The 20,292-nt window shown below is 31.4% G+C and overlaps 1 protein-coding gene across 7 annotated transcripts in view; it reads right to left on the minus strand.

Annotated features, from left to right (window-relative positions):
• Window positions 1–995: 995 nt before the first annotated feature.
• Window positions 996–20,292, minus strand: part of VRK1 (VRK serine/threonine kinase 1) — a 120,885-nt gene continuing 101,588 nt past the window's right edge. For 3 of the 7 annotated variants that reach the window (XM_074291345.1, XM_074291342.1, XM_074291343.1), the window contains 2 exons: window positions 11,486–11,576; window positions 996–1,460 (listed from right to left, as the gene is read on the minus strand). In XM_074291345.1, the coding sequence (XP_074147446.1) occupies window positions 1,429–1,460; window positions 11,486–11,576 (123 nt within the window). In that variant the 3' untranslated portion in view covers window positions 996–1,428. Of the gene's footprint in view, window positions 1,461–10,690; window positions 10,771–11,485; window positions 11,577–16,005; window positions 16,063–20,292 lie in introns of those variants that run through there. The other 4 variants (XR_012486618.1, XR_012486619.1, XM_074291344.1 and 1 more) reach the window with 4 other exon arrangements.

The following is a 20,292-nucleotide window of genomic DNA, read 5'->3' on the forward strand; positions in this document are numbered from 1 at the left end:
TATTCCAGGTCCAGTTCTCTATCCACTGCACAATCCAGATGCCTATCTTTTCTATCTTTCATAGTGCTAACAATTAGCAGAGTATTGTCCACATAATAAGTATTTAACAAATGGCTTATGGAACTGAACTGTATCAATGCTTACCAAATGTTTACTGACATAATAAACTGGTACATCAACCAAATAATGTTTAGAATTACCTTCCCCCCCCCCACCCCCAAATTCAAGAAAAGTTTATTAACTTGTATGTACTTTTTTTTATTAGTTAGCTGACAGGATGTAGTTATATGAGGCAATGTGGTGTTGCTTGGAAGAAAAGACAGGCATTCTAAACCAGTGGTCCTCAAACTTTTTAAATAGAGGGCCAGTTCACTGTCCCTCAGACTGTTGGAGGGCCAGACTATAGTAAAAACAAAAACTCACACTCTGTCTCCGCCCCTCAACCCATTTGCCATAATCTGGCAGGCCACATGAACATCCTCAGCAGGCCACATCTGGCCCACAGGCTGTAGTTTGAGAACCCCTGTTCTGAACTATACTGCTAGGGTTCAGGAGGCAGGTTTCCTTTTGCCATTGACTAGATACCTCATTTAATAGTGCAACCTATCAGTTTGTCTTTTACAAAATCGTATAAATGTGCCTATATGTCCCTTCAATCAAGACAGTATGAAAATAAATTAAGTTGGCTATATTATCTCATACTTAAAACATATCTGCCTAGAGGCCTGTATATTACCAAGGTAAAAGTCCTTAAAAAAAAAATCACAAATTCTCAGTAAAATGCCTATTCATTGATTACTAAATTTCAAAGGTACAAATTTACAACAAACTTCAAGGTTTAAAAAAAAAAAAAAAAAAAAAGCATGTTTCAAAAGCCCAAAAATTCTTTACTTGGGAAAAAAAACTGCCTTTTAAATTTTCAGAGATAATTAACTATACTATGAAGAGAAAAAAAAAAAAAAAAAAAAAAAAAACTACACAGGGTCAAAATAAAATTAAGTGCACATGGAATATTTATTTTCTCTCCAATTTATCTAAATACATTGAAAAAGTCTCCTTATATATATAGTTTCCAAAGTCTCAAACTGCTTATACAGGTTTTGGTGTTTTGTTTTTTTAATAACACCTGCTAACATTTAACTTCAGAAATTTAAAAATTTTCAGGATGTCACAAAACTCATTAATGATGATAATATGATTTGAACATTCATAAATTGGACTTTAAAGCATAACAAGTTATATGAAGTATTTATTTAATAAAAATCTTTAAACACTCTTCAAACACAAAAGGATTTTAAAATATTTCCACCACCCTTCCTCCCAAGATTCACATGGAAATTAAACACAACACAAGAAAGGAGAAAAGAAGCATTATTGAAAAAAAGGAGAAATGAAGCAAATTCTTTATATGGGCTTATTGTATTCATTCTACTTCAGGACTCTCTTTCTGGTTCTTGAACCTTTAAAAATAAGAGAAAAACACAATTAAGAACCAATATATGACCCACAATTTGAGAAAAATTACATGTCTTATATCACTAATGCAAACGACATGGAAGAGTAGGAAGTATTTTCATACCAATAATAGCTAACACTGCTCAAGCACTTTTAAGTTTTAAAAATCCTAAGAATATTATCTCATTTGATCCTCACAACAACCTTATGAGTCAAGCAAAACAAATGTCATTACCTTCATTTTATAGATAAGGAAAGAGGAAGAAAAGTGAGGAAAAAGAAACAGAAAGGGAAAGAAAAAGTCTAAAGTCAATTTTTATTTATAGTATCACTAAGAATTTAAGCTGCATAGAATATATCTGGCTTGCAAAGGTATAAAAAAGGGAAGAATTAGTAAAAATTAGAATTTATTATAAAATTTAAAAATTAATAATACAAAACCTAAACAATTCAGAATTAAGTAAGAGTTTACTATCAGTGTTATGAAAAAGGCATGGGATTTTAATCTAAATATATCATCTTAAATCCTGTTTCTATATTTCTAGCAAGATGTGGGGCTCTCCTGAGGTGATGACACCTCTTCCACTGAAATTTATTTGCTTCTCCCATAATGAACATGTAAAATAAAAAGCTACTTTTTATACCAAAAGAATTTTTCAGACAAGAAATCTTAAATGATAGTTCTTACTCAACTACTCTTACAATAATTTGGGTAGTTCATTTGAGAAGACTACTATGTGAGATTTAGAGGGGCCAATTTATGAATAAGCACCTATCATCATGACTAGCCACACTCTCACCTTACTTTGCTAGTACAGGATGATAATTGCTTATTTATACAAGACAATCAAGATCCTGATTAATTTTCTTTCTTGAAAGATATAAGCTATTATGTATGTCCCAGGGAAACATGATGTATCTTCTATGACATATAGCAAATAAGAACAAGCTCTTAAGTGTTTCCTATGTGACAAGACTTAATTTTACCATTGGAAAAATATTTTTATTTAACATTTTATTGGTATCCTTGGATTTTACATTACCCAATTTCCCAACATATTGTTTTTCTTTTACCCTGCAGACAGCCATTCCTTATAACAAATTTTAGAAAGAGAAGAAAAATAATTTGGCAAAACTAACAATAATCAAAAAAGATATTATAGGAAATGATTCAAGTCTATAGTCACCCTCATCTCTGAAAAGAAGGGAGCTGCATTCTCACAACTATAAAATGAGACCAATCTAATTCATTATGATTTCACAACACTCAATTTATGCCGTTTTGTTCTCTTCATTTACTTTGTTGTCACTATGTAAACATACATTTCTGGGCTTACTTTACTTTGAAACAGTTCAGATAAGTCTTTTAAAGCTTTTCTGCACTATTTTTCATATTCATTGTTTCTTACAGAGTAGTATAGTATTAAGATACTATTACATATATGCTGTAAGTTTCTCTTTCCACAAACACTTCGTCTATCCTTTGTCATTTTGCCAATTTGCTAAGTGAGAAGTGAAAACTCAGTTCTTTTGATTTGCATTTCTCTTCTTAATAATTGTTTTTGAAACAATCTTCCATATGGTTGCTAATAGGTTACAAGTATTTTTTTGGAAAATTGAAAGTCCATATCCCTTGACCACTAAGGAAAGGCTTTTTGATCTTATATATTTGTGTCAATCTTCTATATATCTTAAATATAATAAAGAGTGCTTTATGTAAAGACCCCAATTGGTTACTTTCCTTATCCTAGATATATACACTTTATTCATCCACTTTAGAACACCATATAGCTTAAAATTATTTTGTGATTGATTTTATTCCTTGTTTGATTAAAGGATCTTACCTTCTGTACTTAGAAAATAAATCTATTTTGACCTTTCTGTGTCATATGGCATAAAATGATAATCTAAATTAAAAGTTATTAACTTTGAATCCGTGAATATTGTTTTCCAAAATATAAATGAATTGTTCTGTAAGAAATGACCAGCAGGATGAATATAGAGAAGCCTGGAGAGACTTACATGAACTGATGCTGAGTGAAATGAGCAGAACCAGGAGATCATTATATACTTCAACAACAATACTGTATGAGGATGTATTCTGATGGAAGTGGATATCTTCAACAAAGAGAAGATCTAATTCAGTTCCAATTGATCAATGATAGACAGAATCAGCTACACCCAGAGAAGGAACACTGGGAAATGAGTGTAAACTGTTTGCATTTTTGTTTTTCTTCCCAGGTTATCTTTACCTTCTGAATCCAATTCTTCCTGTGCAACAAGAAATTCGGTTCTGCACACATATATTGTATCTAGGATATATTATAACATATTTAACATGTATGGGACTGCCTGCCATCTAGGGGAGGAGGGGAAAATTCGGAACAGAAGTAAGTGCAAGGGATAATGTTGTAAAAAATTACCCATGCATATGTAATGTCAATATATATATAAATTTATAATTTTTTTTAAATTATAAATGAATGTTTCACTAATTAGCTTCCACTGTAATCCTCAATATTTTATGCAATTCAAGACACTATTATGAGAACAACTTCTATAGGCTTCACCAGACTGCCAAAGGAGTTTGTTACAAAAAAGAAAAAACAAACGTAAGCAAAAAAACCAACCACCAAAAACAAAACAAAACAAAAACAAAACACTTAAAAGCCCTAATATAAACCTAAGTTCTGCCAAATTGTTTTCCAAATTTTCTAGCAATTATTTCCAAATAAGGTGTTTTTCACAAATTTATATTCTTGGGTTTATTGAACATCATAATTGAATTCAACTGACTATTCCCTAACTAGTGTATTCATTGCTTTTTCTTTCTCTATATAACTTTTGTTATTATTTTGTCAAATTCTGCTAACACTATACAGCAACCAAATCTATAAATTCATTTAGGTTGTACTGTTATTTGCATTATGTTAGCATAACCCAACCGGAAGTACAGACAATCCTAGATAATTTAAATCAACCATTATTTCTTCTATTTTGTGCTTTTATCTTTATAAATATTGAATATACCTTTGTAGACTGAATCAAATTTTTTTTGCCCATTTTATAATCATTTATAATGATTTCTATTATTAGAAATTTCTATTATTTTCTCTTAGACTTACATTAGCAATGTTGCTATAATTAAAAATGTTAATTTTTCTGGGTTAGTTTTGTTTTCTGCTTTTAAAAGTATTGTCTCAATTTCTTTGCTAATTTTCTAGGATTTGTTACATAAAACATCAAGTTAATAGTAAATAGGATATATTTGCCTCTTCCTATTTCTTTCTGTTACTAATATTTCAAAATTTCTTTGAAATAAGAATGGGGAAAAGGGGTAGGTTTCCTTTATTCCTGTATTATAACAAAAGCTCTCAGTTATTGGAGTCCAATGACAAAACAAATGTCAGAACAACTGGTGACGACACAGGGGTGCAATGTGTGACCTTAGCCTTTTTTAGGAAGAATATTAGATATTATTATTAGAAATGTAGGGAGTTGCCAGATTGTAGAGATCCTTGATTAAATAGAAGACAGAGAAGTCTGAACTTTATTTGAAAGGCATTAGGGTGTCAGTAAAGTTTTTTGATCAGCAAAATCATACGACCAAATTTAAGGGAAGAGTATTATGGCAAAGATATAAAGATAGAATCTTTGTAAATTTTGAATGCATTGTAAGGGTCTTAAAAACACAAAGTAGTTTCACATTTTCATTCTTATCTTCGTATCCCTATCACCTAGCAGAGGGCATGGTACATGAAAGATAAATGTTTTAGTATTAAGTTATTCATTCATTCATTCATCCATTCATTCAACAAACGTTGAATGTCTATTTAAGAAAGACGGTTTTTCTTATGAATTCTAGGCTAGGGAATGCTCAGTCTCTAAAATTTAGAATAATCTCAAGACATTTAGAAGAATGTTCATTATCCGTCTCATCACATGAGGCAGTGTGAACTACTAGACAGAAGGTCAACATTGGACATAAGAAATACTGGTTTCAAGTATTTCTAGTATTCTGGGCAAATCACTTAACCTGTTAATGCTCCAGGAAACTCTAAAACTACTAAGATGCCAAAGAATTGATAGAGATAGTTTCTACCCAGGGAATTTCCCACATAGATGAAATATTCTATGAATCAAATAAAAACAAAAATTACAAAAGAAATTCCTAGACCAAAGCAAAAAGTAACCTGATATTTATTATTTCACTATTTCATAATGTCTTTATTTTATCTAATTTTAATAGATGAAATTTTAAAAGAGGGCCAAAAATGTTTAGCTAAAAACCAATTGATGGGTTAATCCAATTTTATGTATATTTAAAAAGTTCTTCTATAGATGTTTGTAATTTTGTTTTTGCTTTTTTGGCAAAAATGTACTTTATCAAAAGTTTTTGTTGTTGCTATTGTTGCTTTTGTATAGCTATCAATATAATAATGTAGTTTGTTTTTAATGATTGTTTTTCTAATAATCAAATCATCTTTGTTTACCTGCTATAAATTCAATTTGATCATAATGAATACATATCTATTCATATTTTGCTAAAAGTCATTTACTGTCTATATTTTTCATTTTAAAATTATTTCTGAATGCTATCAATCTATAGTTCTTGCCTTAATTTTATAATTCCCTGGTTTCAGTATTGGGATTGTAATTTTTTTATTAGTTTCTTGATTTTTGAAAATAATTAATACTACACTGGATTTAATTGTTCTTTAAAAATCTGGCAGAATCATCTTATATAAGATGAGACTAAGCTTTCCTCTCTACTTTGGTAGTTCATTTTCAACTACTTCTGCTTTCTTTTCTAAAATTAGATTAAAATCTCCATTTGGTGTTAACTGTATTTTGTATTTTTGTAGTTTATCCTCTACTTTTAAATACTTAAGATTGCTAACATATAACTACAGTAGATTCTGACCATTTTTCTGTCTCCTGTATTATGATTTTTTACATTGTTCAATTTTTAATTCAATTTTGATCTCTCTTTCATAGCATATTAGATATAATAATGTATTTTATTGGTGCTTTCAAAGAACTAGCTTTTAGTTTTCTTCTCTCAGGTCTATTTTTGTTTCCAATTAATCTCCCTTCTAATTTTAAAAATGTCCTTTTCTGTTTATTTTGAGCTTATTTTCTTGCTTTTAAAAACTGAACAGTTTGTTTTTTATCTTATGTTCTCAAAAATATTTTTCCTAAGGATTGCTTCAGCATTATTGTATAAATATTATGTATTTTCATTGTCTTGTTCTCTGATTCAGTCATTAACATTAATAAGGCTGTGTTTAGATCTGATATTTTGCCAATGCTTCCTCTATTAAGTATTGTTTTGCTAGGGGAAGCTAAGTGGCATAGTGGATAGAGTACCAGCCCTGAAGTCAGGAGGACTTGAGTTTATTTTCATTAATTTGATTTTACTTTCATTAATTTTATTTTCTTAGAATTTCTTTCCTTTGTCTTCTACATTATTTAATTTCCTTTCTAGTGTACTTTGAATTTTCTGATGTGTATTATATTTTCATGTTTTCTTTCTTTATTCTATGTCACTCAAAGGTTTAAATAAAGCTCCTGGAGTACCAGGTTTAAGGTTCCTGTTCCAATATATTTCTTTACCTTATTCTCCATATAGTAGCAACATCAGAAATAGTGCTATTGTAAAAACTCTTAAGTGCTCAAAGCTTGTAGTCAAGACCCACTCCATGCCACTCCTTTTTAAAGAAGTCACATCTATCTTTACTTCTATGATGTCCCCACTATTTTGAGTACCAGTTGCCCCAAGGGATTGACTCCCAATGTACAAACTACTTCAGGTCATTGTCATGCTGAAGTTCCCATCTTCCATTTCAAATCTTCCATTCTCATGTGAATATTCTTTTTACAAAATCTTTAGTGGCTCCCTCATTGGCTAAGACTTCTTCTCTTCTAGAGGAAATTAATTAATTATTCTGTATTAACTGTTCTTATTTTTAGTCACATTTTCACTTCTTTGAGGACTATTGGAATTACCTTTAGCTCACTGTTCTTTTTGGATTTAGTATTTATCAACGTGTTATCTTCTATCCCTACCTACCTCCTGTCTTTCTAATTATGCAACCTCCCATTCTGCAACTCCATTCTGCAAAAGATAACTACTCACTTGTAGGGAAGGTCAGGGGACTTAATCTATGGCTTCAGTTTCCCTCTTTTACCAGATTCTTTATGTTCCAATTAAGACTTTTCCTCATGTCCCTTTTTTATCCTTTAATGATTTCTTGGGTCAGTTTTCAAACTTGTCATAACAATTCTATAACAACAAATTTGCCATATTTTCCTCCACTTTGGTATTTTTACATTCCAAAAATGATCATTTTTCTTTCTTTTCGTTTTCTTAATATATTCAAAATGTTTCTAATCCATTCACTAAAATAACAATTCTGCATTTAGAGTTCTAATTTCAATTTCTTCTAGATTTTCCTTCTTTCATTTGAAAGGGCAATTTTGTATACTTCGAAATTTACTCTTGGTTTTAGGATCTCTTTTGTTGGTTTATTGATTTATCTGCTGGATTTCTGTAGCACTTGTTTAAGCTTTAAGATTTAGTTTTTTGATAAAGCATTCCTCATTACTCACCTTCTGTTTTCATGCTTTTGTTGGTAAGTAGGCTCCCAAGTTTAAGATATAAATATGCCTTGAATTCCTCTCACTGAGAGAGCTTAAAAGGTTTGTTGGCCTGGATCTTTTCCCTAAGTAAGTAAACGCTGGGTAAGCATGGTCAAAGCCCAGCTGAGTTTTAGGACCTTTTCCTTCAGGCCTGATTCTGACATTTATGCTGGCATCCTGCTCCATTCAACATCACTTCCTGCAAGGTATTGGATATACCAGCAGAGTAGATAGCAAGAAAGATCCCTATTCTACACCTGAGCTCTGAACAATTCTGTTTATGTTTCTAATATGGGTGTATGGAAAACAAGTTAGTAAATGAGAGGCACACTAGACTTAGCAAACTGAGAATTCATAAAGGATTTTGCCTTATCAGGGATTCTTTTTTCTATGAATGTATAGTTGCAATTTTTATTACAAAATTCACCAAAGAATGATGTCTAAAGATATTTGGCACAACTGAGCTGGAGCCAGTTTGTAGTTGGCTGGTGACAGTCAAATGATATAATATTCGGTATGACTGTGAATATTTACATTCTACAAATCAGGAAATACTACAAATCAGTTTCATCATTTATTGTTTTGTTGATTGTTTAGCTTTAAGTAATGGAGAAAAAGCTAATAATGTAAATTAAGGATAAAATTATGCTCTGAATTTTCAGGGAGCTAGTTTTCAAACATTTACTACAATATCACTGATATTTGGAAAACATGAATAATTTGTCATCTGCCTAACCATGTAACCTAAAGGTGATATTCTGAGCATTTAAGTGTTTTCTGACTTCCTCTTCAAATTTTTGATTAAAAGCAACTTCCACATCATATATTTAAAGCAAAAATGTAATATGTAAAAGTGACTTCAGTATAATTTTATTCCTAATATATGTCCCTAACCTATGTTATAGTGAGTCTCAAGAATGCTTTATCAATGACACTTTTCTTTTTACAACATTCCCTGCCTTTATTTAATATATTACTGGCCATATCTTGTCATCACCAACACCAGGTAGTGGATAATATTAATATATATTTTGGAGACATATGTATCTATTTTGAAGTCTAACATTTTCCCAGAATATCAATTCTAATGGTTCTGCCAGGCAAAATGGTCCAGAAAGAAATTATTTTTATTTTTGTTCTTATATAAAATACAATCATTTCCAATATTCATCATTACTGATAAAATATACACAAATATTCCAAATGTTAGGAAAACATGCAAAACTCAGTACATTTCAACATTTGGATTATGTATTGATAGTTGAAATTTGTCAGTATTTTAATTTTTTTCTTAAAACTTTTTCTATTCCACCAAAAATACATTGCAATGCAAGTAGTATATTTCCCTATTCAATTCTGATCCCAAAAGTCAAGATTTTTTAAAAACGACATCCTTAATACAAGGAGCAAAACATGCCTATATACATATATAATATTATAATGTTATTAACTATTTTTTACAATTCTAAAAAAAAGTAGCACTAAAAAAAAGTTTATTTTATACTAGGGATAGTGTATTTTTATAACAAAAAAAAAAAAAAAAACTGACAAAAATTGGGAATAAACCCAATCACTTCCCTTTCTTTTTTCTCCCCTTCACAATACACATTTTACAAGCTTTCAGAATACATTCTTACACAATGGACCACCAACTATTCAAAATGAGTTTAGGTATATCAGAGAAATAATACATATTTTTAAATTGTCTAAATACATATTAAAAGAAAGCTGCTCCCATTTTGCCTTGTATAGCATTTTAAAAGATCCCATGGTGAGCAAAATTTCCTACCATATTATAAACTATAAACTGTGAGTGAAAATAAAATTCTTAATGAAGAGACTGACATTTCTAGAACTACTGATGGAGCTAACTGTACTCTTGAAATACTTTTGTAACACTAAACATGAAAGGCCCGAAACACAAACTGAATTTTATTATGTGTATAGAAAAACAAAATGAAAGTGTGTTCTCTATCTAAAGTTTTCTTGACTTTGTGAATGATGTTCTCTCTCCTTATTCCTCTTAAGTAGCTGCCATTACTGTGCCATCTCACTTGAAGCTTATTTGACTGAGGAACACTTGAGTATCAGATTATCTTAACTAGTCTGATATTTCAGAGAAAAGATAAGCTATTGAGGAAAAATGTACATTAAATGTGACCAACTAATTTGAATAAAGAAGAATTTGGTTAAACTTTCTTAACTCAGAGTTACTTCCACCAGTTTCAAATTCCTAATACCAAATATCTGAATTGTTCCTTCATTTAGAAATATTTATCCCTATTCTTTCCCTCATGTTTTTACTATTTCTTTAGTTAAGGGAAAAAAATCCAGCTATTATATCTGAAATTTCAATTAAATAAAAATGTTCCTATTTACATTGTATGTAAAATAGATGCATGCATGTGTGTATAGTTAAAAACAATCATGTGAATTTCCTGTATAGTTACAAATTAATTTCAAACCTTAAATATCAACTCTACTATAATATTCTTGGTCTAGCCTAAATTAAACTTGTTACTTATACCAAAATTTAAGGTATTTAAAAATGAATATTACTCTCTTTATTACTATTCCTAAATTCTTTTTCCACTCACTGTTGTAGCTGCTGCTGCTAGTCTCTGGGCTGAGATATGCTTTGATGTAGTAGTTATCCTTGAAACACATCATTTTCTAACAGCAAAATGAACAAGACAGGAAGGAGAAGAACAGTGGGAAGATGGAAGATGGCAACAGAATGTAAAGTGGGATTGTTTACCCTACTTACCTTTACCTTTTTTAGTGTTAACATTACATATACTCTCTAAACAAGATATCTAAAGTTTAAATATGAATGTTGTTTAAAAGTACAAAACTATCAGGTAATAAATGAGACTGATTGTGAAAAGTTAAGAGATAATATTCAGGTTTCAGGAAGAGCGAACAAGTACCATGTCTTCCCACAAAATATAAATGGATAAACCATTAATTTGATCATAAGAACATATATAGAGTCTTAAATAAATTTTGTTTGATTTGAAGCTCTGAGAACACTTTTTGAGATGCCTTATTTGTTTTTAAAGTAACAATTCAAAGTGGTATCACATATACTGATAAAAATCATACGTTGCAAAGGAGAGGTAAGGAAGACTCAACTTCCTCAAGTATAAAATAGAGAAAATATCTACCCTATCTAAACCAAATGGTTATTGTGAGGATTAGATGAGATACTGTATGGGAAAGCATTTTGAAAATTACAAAACACTACAAATATTTAGTGTTTTATTAAGAAAACTACAATTTTAGCGTAAAAGTCATCACATAAACAGATACTTTCAGTATTTATCCATGATGAGAAAATCCAACTGTCATGTATGAAAGAGACAAAGGAAGTTTGTATTCAACTTACGAGTTTGAGGTCCCTCCAATATATTTTGATGTGAGATTTCCATATCTTCAGCACCTGATTCTATGCTTTCCTCCATCTCTTTCTTTCGCTTCTAATTTAAAAAAAAAAAAAAGAAAGAAAAAATATAGGTGAATAAATCAAGAGACAAATTTGCCAGATCATAACAATATAAATAGTATTATGTAGCTTATTAAAAGCATATTAAAATCATATCTCTAATCTTTTATCCACATTATCTCTCTAGTATAAGAGCCAACTCAACATTTAACTTCAGAAGTATTCATTCATTGAGCATTTTAACTATTACTATGAATAAAGATTGTGCTACCAAGCAAAACAGAATACAAATGTTACATGTCCCCAAGTCACAGGGAAGCAACCATATACAATGTGTGTCTCTTTTAAAATACTGTAAAAGAATATCTTATCTACTAACTTTTTATTAATCTTATTTCATACCTGGGGGAGAAGATCCACTTTTTATAAAATATTATGCATTTATTTGCTTTACTATGCCAAAATATTGACTACTCAAATAGACATGTGTCAGGCATTGTAATGAGGTGGAGATAAAAAGGCAAAACCAAGTTTTATTGTTAAGGCGTTCACATTATAAAAAGGGGGACAACATACAAAGAAGTATGGCAAACAAGATATATAGTGAATAGATGGAAAGGGAAATCAATTTTAGCGGGAAAGCATGAGTAGGTGGCAGGATCTGAATAGGCCTATTATATCAATAGAAGTCTGCCAAGCATTAACATATTCCTCACAGAATAATTTAATGAGTTAGGTAAGTTTTAAAAATAGAGGTCTGGTCCTAAATTCTCAAAATAGATTTGATCTTTCTATCTTTTCCTAACTTCTATTCTTCCTTCTAGCTGATTCATAGAGTGAGGTGTTAATTTAGACATTATGCTTTCACTTTTTTCTATTCCTGCTCCTACTACATTTGTATTATTTAGTTCATGTAGTGTCTTACATTTATTCTCTTTTGAATTAAGTACCTATTAGTATCATAGAAGAAGTTTCAGTCTTATTATTTGGATTTTTTTTCAATGTGAATTTTAAAATTTAAAATGTCAAAAATTCCAAATTTTATATAAATGCTATCTCCCCTAGTTTTCACAGCAATACTGTCCATTTACATCATTTGGTAAATAATTCAATACACACAAAATCTCACTATCCCAGAGCATAACAAATGTCCTCATTTATATTTTCAAGCAATTAACATCAAGTTAAACTTTATCTGAATCTTTTTTTTTTTTTGCTTCAGGCCATTTTTGTACAGCTATAAAAAAAGTCTAACACCTGCTGACAGCACATTGTTATTTTTCCTAATGGCAACCATGGGTTCTATTCCAAAGAGAACTACATGGGAAAGCTGAATTCTATTCGAGCCACATTATCTTAAAACCTCCAAATGGACAGAACTGTTATTATCTGGTGTATTAGAATTAATTCCAACTATTGCAAAAACATTCTTAAAGTAGCTATGGAAAGATTAAAACACAGATGTAACATATGTACATATGTATGTATGAATGTATAATGTTCCAAAAAGATATGATAAATGTAAAAATAACAACTTGACTAAGCCTTAAGAAACTTCAAGTGACATTCATTTTACAGCTCAGTATACAAAGGTATTACTTTACTAAAATAGCTTTAAGAGTGTTTAGAACTTCACATAACTGATGAGAAGGGGAGAGTGCCTTACATCTTTCTTTTTCCAAAGTGTTGCTTCATGATTACCATCTAAATCCTGCTGGGCTGAACAGATTGGTTCGATAATTACATACAATAACTGCAGTGGGCAGGTAACCCTCAGCTGGCACAGGGCAGCTCCCCTGTGAGAACTTCCATATGCAAACTGCACTGATGGAGTGCATTAGGTACATCTTTCCTGCCGGTGCACAGGCCTGATTAACGCCAGCCAAGACTCCAAGGTTAGCATGTCAGCAGATTTGTGATGCATTAGGCAGGAATAAACACAGACACTTTTGTTCATTCTGATCAAAATTAAGGAGGAATATTTCAACGCTATATTGCTTTCTATACAAGACAGAATATATTTCTCCAGGTTGTATCAGGGCAGATTTTAAATAGTCATCCCCCCAAAAATGTTATCCAATAAATTCTACACAAGTGCATAATATATCTATTTTGTTTTCAAATTTATTTAACCAAAATGTGGTTTTATTCATACTGATGCAGTTGAATAACAATGGAAACAAGGGAAACACATATTATAAGCAGTTTAATAAAATACAATGAATTCTATTAATCCATATTTCAGGTATATATCTTATTCTCAACTTTTCCTTGTGCAGGAAGCTTGGATTATTGATTTCGCTGGTCAAACTATTTACTTGCAAATCTAATATCACTATTATGTATGAGTATTACAATCAATAAACAGTATCAAATATCAGTTTAACATGCATCTGAATTTAGTGTCATATAAAGATTCTATGATTTCTCATTACTTCTGATGACCTAAAAGTATTATATTGTATTACTTCTCAATAGTCTCAGACATCAGCTATTAAATATTCTACCTTCTTTTGTACAGGAAAAGAAACTGAAGCACTCAAAGGTTAAACATTTTAAAAAGGACATAAGTCTGTTGTGGCTAGATTATAGTCTTTATTTGCCTTTTTTGTATTAGTAAAATACAGGTGAAAGTTGCATTACATACACTAAAGAAAAAAAAATCTAAAAATAAATATATAATGAAAAATCAAATTAGCACCCACGTTCTTAAAATCTGATTTCATGCTACTGAAACATCAAATAAAGATGATTTGAAATTATCTTTTTGGATGAATGCTAAAGCACAACATTTTTAGAAATCGTCAGATTGTACTAAACTAAAATTTGGTTAAATTCAAACTGCTCATTTTCAATGGGTAAGTATAAAATTTGGTTAAATTGAAGCTGCCCATTTTCAATGGGTAAGTAAAAACATAAGTTTAGTTAAGTTTAATTGTATTTAGAAGGATGGTAAGTAAGAATTTAAGTTTCGTTTAAGTTTAATTGTATTTAGAAGGATGGCTTACTGAAAAGAAAATAATAAAAATCCTCTTATGTATAATCATCAGGGTATCCTTTTATTTGTCTAAAAATCCAATATTACAGATCAATAGGTCATTACTGGACTATCTCAATTTTTATGGACTTCCTATCAGACATGAGAAACAAAGGAGATAGGGAGACATTATATATTGTAGAAGTCTGGGGGGGAAAACAGAGAAAATGTATAAAAATGGATTAAGGTATAAAAGGAAGTACAGGGAAGATAATGCATTGAAAAGACAACATTATTAGTCCTTCCAATAGAATCAAGTTTAAAATTTTACAAAAATGAAAATTAGAAATGAACTTTTAAAGTTGTTTATCACAAGAACAATTGCTAACAAGTAGCAATAACATCCCTATACTAAAACATATTATAGAGAATTATTCCTAATTATCCCAAATTATAGAGAATAATTCCTAATTTTTCTTCTTGTCTTAGACTTAACATTGTCCCCCCAGTACTGATAATAATTTGAAAATGGAGTAAAGACCAGTCTTGAAATAACTCTCCCGGCCCCCCTGCCCCCGAGGAAAAGAGAGAAAGAGAGAGAGGGAGAGACAGAGAAGATAGACAAAGAAGACACAGAGACAGAGAAAGAATGAGAATGAGAATATAAACAGAAATAGTACACATATTAGCTTTGGGTTGGTAGAGGGCTGCTTATGAATGTAAAAGTTAGAGTCCCTCTCAAATTCATTGTACAAATGCATTAATTTGCAAATCGATAAATTTTTGAATTAAATGAAAATTATTATAGTCTGAATTCATAATACTCATCTTGCAAGGAAACAAAAACTAAATTATCTCATTTCTCCTGCAAAAAGATTACAAGGTTAAGTAAATGGAAATAAAATCCCATTTTACAGGCCAGGAAATAATTTCATTTGCCTACTGGTAATAATTAGAAATGATAAAGGAACTAGAACCCAGAGCTCTTTATTTTTAGTCCAGTTTCCCCTACTACTAAACTATGCTGCCTCCTTGTGAGGCTTTTTAGTATGTTTTAAGAACAAGTTTTATAAATGATGCTGGTAACAATTCTATACAATACTAAACATACTGTGGTTTCAAGAAACAGAATTAGCTTTAAAGATATTGACAAAGTCCTCAAAACTTACATATTATTAAAAGTCATAAAGACATAATTAAAAGAAGAAATGACAAGGGATTAATAAGTGAAGCAGATTGAAAAGATTCACTGAGTTTTAGTGGAAGGGCTCAAACATTATACTTTTTTTTCTGCAATTAACACGCCTTGCCTGATATCACCAGAGAAATCTTTTTATATCAATAATACCTATGAATAGAAAAGTATTATATCAATGAAGAGTTGTAGCTGTAGAGCAGAGGACCTGATTCAGAGCCTGGTTCATGTTTTTTGATGGGCTCAGGCAAGTCATTCAAGTTCCCTCAACTTTAAGTTTTCTCACCTGTAATATGAACTTCATGACACTTAAGGCCCTTCCAGATCTGGATCCAAGGCAATCTTGTACTGTGATATTAAAACACAGACACAAATGAAAGCCATTCTTGGATAGCTATCCTCTGGGTTTATATCATCAAATACTTCTTAAGATGCTTTAAAATAAGGTAATCTGAGCTCTTTAAAAAATAATATGTAACTAAAATATCATAACAGGAAGAGATCTTAAGGATGATCTAATTCTATCACTTTGTTTTAAAGATGAGGAACCTGAAGCCTGAAAAGAAATTACTTGAATGAGTTCATATAAACTGTCTCAAAAATCTCATTGCAATTTTAAGTTATACATTTTTGAGACAGCCAATATAGATAGTAAACTGCAGAGCAAGGTCTTGAATTCAGGTCTCCTGAAACTAAGACCAGAGTCTTTTCTACTACATTATGCACATTTATGAACTCAAACGCCAACTCCTAATTCACTATTTCAGCATATAGTTTTCTTTCTATGTTCTAAAATCACTCATTCAACAAAAACATAAACACAATTTATTATATATAGAAATGAACTTGGGCTTCAAAAGGTTTATTCAGACTAATCAAAAATTTCTGCCATCTGTCTCTTTGGATTATGCTCAAGGATTAGACCTACCTAATATGGAATTTCACTTTAATATGAAGATCCAGTTTCCAAAAAATACCACTAAGTGGTTAATGCTAGATTACTCAGGAGTCTATTAGTTTTTCACTTAAAGACTACTTATCTGCTCTCTGCCTTTCAGACAATTTTATTACTTTCTACTCTACAACACATTATAGAAAAGGAAGTTATAATAATTTTGCAAAAAATTTTTTTTCAAAATACTTAATCTTCTTTCTTGCTAACAATTTTTTTTTTTTTTTTTTGCTGAGACTATTGGGGGTTAAGTGGCTTGCCCAGGGTCACACAGCTAGTAAGTGTTAAGTGTCTGAGGCCAGATTTGAACTCAGGTCCTCCTGACTTCAGGGATAGTGTTCTATCCATTGTGTCACTTAGCTGTCCCCTTGTTAACAATTTGTATCAAAAAACCTAATGATTCAATATAAAGAAATGACATTTAAACTGAAGATTTTGCACTATTTGGAAACATCACCAAAATAATTATTTATTGGAATGGGTATGAACTAAAAACATAGATCTATAATTTGTAAGCTCTGCCAGAATGTTATCGTGAGAAAAGTCCCTATTAGCTGGCAGCCAGATAATGCTATTCCATAGACATGAAAATACTTTTGGGCAAACGTGAAGTACCCTGAATTCACAGATAAAATAATTTATCCAATTGTCATTAAATGGTTTATTATAAAACAATTCTATTTAAGTTCCCTCTAATTTTGTAACCCACTGATATGATGCTTTTGACAGGAAACAGGGAAGTTTTGAAGGTGGTAAGGTGAATGAGTAGTCTAGTTAAATTTGAGATGATTATGAGACATGTAGGAAGTATCTAACGGCTTCTACTGAAGGAACAGAGCTTGGGAAAGAGGCTAAAGGTGACTGTATAATCTATGTGCATAGAGATGACATTGAACCCTAAGAAGCTAATGAAATCAGTGAAAGAGTAAGAGCCAGAAGAAGAGAGTCTATATAGAATAGTACATATAGTAACAGGATTAGAGTTGGAAAGATCAGAGATCTCTCTGACACTTTTATCTTGAGGCAAAGCATTTAACTATCAATCTCTGTTTTATCTCTAAAATGAAAGAACCTTCTAAAGCCCTTTCTGGGTCTAAATCCATGAACCCACAGGAATAAAAGGATCCAGGACAGAGAACAGGAACATAATTAGAGCTCAATATATGATGATGGTACAGCAAAGGAAGACTGAGAAGAATTGGTCTGAGAGACTCAGGTGATAGCAGTGTCATGAAGACCCAGAGGAGAAAGAGTATCCAGGAAGAGTAAAAAGGACTAAGAATGAGGGAGTGAGAGAAATTAAGATAGCAATGATGAATTTAGAGAGTTATTCTCATCCTTTTCAAAGTAATTTCAGTCAAGTGACAAGGTCAAAAGTCAAACTGTAAGATGGAGAAGTAAGGAGAAAATGTGAAAGCAAAGAATAAAAATAGTTTTTTCCAAGAGTTTGTAAGGGAAATCAAAAATAAAGCATGAGAGATGAGAAAACCTGAGTATGTTAGTAGGTAGCAGAAAAAATTAGAGTTTAAAGATTAATGGACATGAATGTGTGGATAATCTAATAGAGGAGGTAAAAGGGGAAAGGTTAGGCTTATGATTGTCATGAAAACTCTATATTTAGGGGTGAGGTCAAGATGGTAGAGTGAAACCTGAAGTAGCTTGAGCTCCCCTACTTTCCCTCAAAAAAAAAAAAAAAAAAAAACAATGGAAACAAGACAGAGCCTCTGAAGACACAGGATGAAACAATTTTCCATCTCAAGACAGGTTGGGAGGACATGATAAAAGGTCAGTCTCACTGGGGTAAAAGGGATGCACAGAACAGTCCAATAGTATCCCAGAAAGCCAGTGAGAGGGTCTTACTCACAACACAGAGCAGCAAATGAGACTTCAGAGTTCTTGCTTAATAAAAAAGTATAACAGCAAATTGATGAAGTACCCTTCAGTCCCTACACAGAAGGCAAACTGCCAGCCTGTGGATATCAGACAACAGTTAGGACTAAGTCGGGCGACTTATAGCACTATGAACAAGTCATCAAAAACAAGGGGCCACTGTGCTTAAAGCTAAAGTTAAAGCTGCAAAACAAACTTGGGATAGTGATTGCTGTGCCTCAGTAGAGCTCAACTTTAAAAGTCCTGAAAAGGGGTTGAATAACAAACAAAAAAGAACCTTGACCTCAGAAAGCTACTATGGTAACAGGGAAGACCAAAACACTACTAAAACACCATTATGGAAGAGGACAAAATGACTATATGCAAAACCTCAAAAGGGAATATGAATTGGTCTCAAGCCCAAAGAACCATCTTGAAAGAGCTCATAAAAAATTTTAAGTCAAATGAGAGATAGGAGAAAATTTGGGAAAAGAAACATGGGGTATGAAAGAGAGAGTAAACAACTTGTAAAAGGAAGGACAAAAAATGACTGAAGAAAACAATTCCTTAAAAAATACAACTGACCAAATGCCCCCCCAAAAAAAAAATCCACTGAGGAAAACAATACCTTTAAAAGTCCAAATTAATTAATAGTCAAATTAATTAGTCAAATCAAAAAATAGATATAAAAGCTAACTGAAGAAAATCATCAAAAACTAGAATGGCAAATGGAAACTAATGACACTATCAGACACCAAGAATCAATCAAATAAACTAAAAAGAATGAAGAAAATATACTGGACTACCTGAAAGTCACATTCTCCCCCACCCCCAAAAGAACCTGAATGGCATTTTTTAAGAGACCATCAAAGAAAACTGCCGTGATATACCAGAACTAGAGAGCAAAATCGTCATTGAAATAAGACATCAATCACCTCTTAAGAGATCCTACAAGGAAAACTCCAAGAAATATGGTAGCAAAATTCTAGAACCATAAGGTGAAAAAGAAAATATTACATATTACAAGTTGCCAGAGAGAAAATAATTTAAGTATTCAAGGAGCCACACTCATGATTACCCACCCAGCATTTGGCAACTTCTACAATATAGCATCATAGAGCCTGGAATACCATCTTCAAGAGGAAAAAGATGCACTCTGAGAGACTGAACGTAATCTTTCAGAGGAGGAAATAAGACCTTCAATGAAATAGGGAACTTTCGATCATTTCTAATAAAAAGACCAGAACTAAGCAGAAAATTTGATCTTCAAATACAAGGTTAAAAAGATAAGCAGAAAAGAAAAAAACATATCTAAAGGTTAAAATGTTTATATCCGTACATGGAAAGATGATAGTATCATTAATCAAGTCAGTTGTATACAAAGATCGAGGGTATAAATTGACTTAGATGTGATGACATTTTAAAAAAGACATTAAAGAGTATATAAAAAATTGTAATGGGAGAAGAAAGGAGTGGCAAAATTAAATAAATTAGATCACATGAAAAGGCAAGAGCAATTATAGTAGAGGGAAAAAAAGGGAGGAGATAAGCATTATCTGAAGCTTATCATATCAGTTTTCACCGAAAGAAGAATAACATACACACTTAATTGGGCATAGGAATGTATCTTCCCCTATAAGGAAATGAAAGGACAAAGGTGAAAAAAGGGGGAAGGACTAGATAGAAGAGAGGACAGAAATATTAGGAGAAAGGAGTAAAAAGAGAAGGGGGCAGGAAGGACAAAGACAGAAAGGAAA

Source organism: Sminthopsis crassicaudata, chromosome 2, assembly GCF_048593235.1.
Source record: "Sminthopsis crassicaudata isolate SCR6 chromosome 2, ASM4859323v1, whole genome shotgun sequence".
Taxonomy (NCBI): domain Eukaryota; kingdom Metazoa; phylum Chordata; class Mammalia; order Dasyuromorphia; family Dasyuridae; genus Sminthopsis; species Sminthopsis crassicaudata.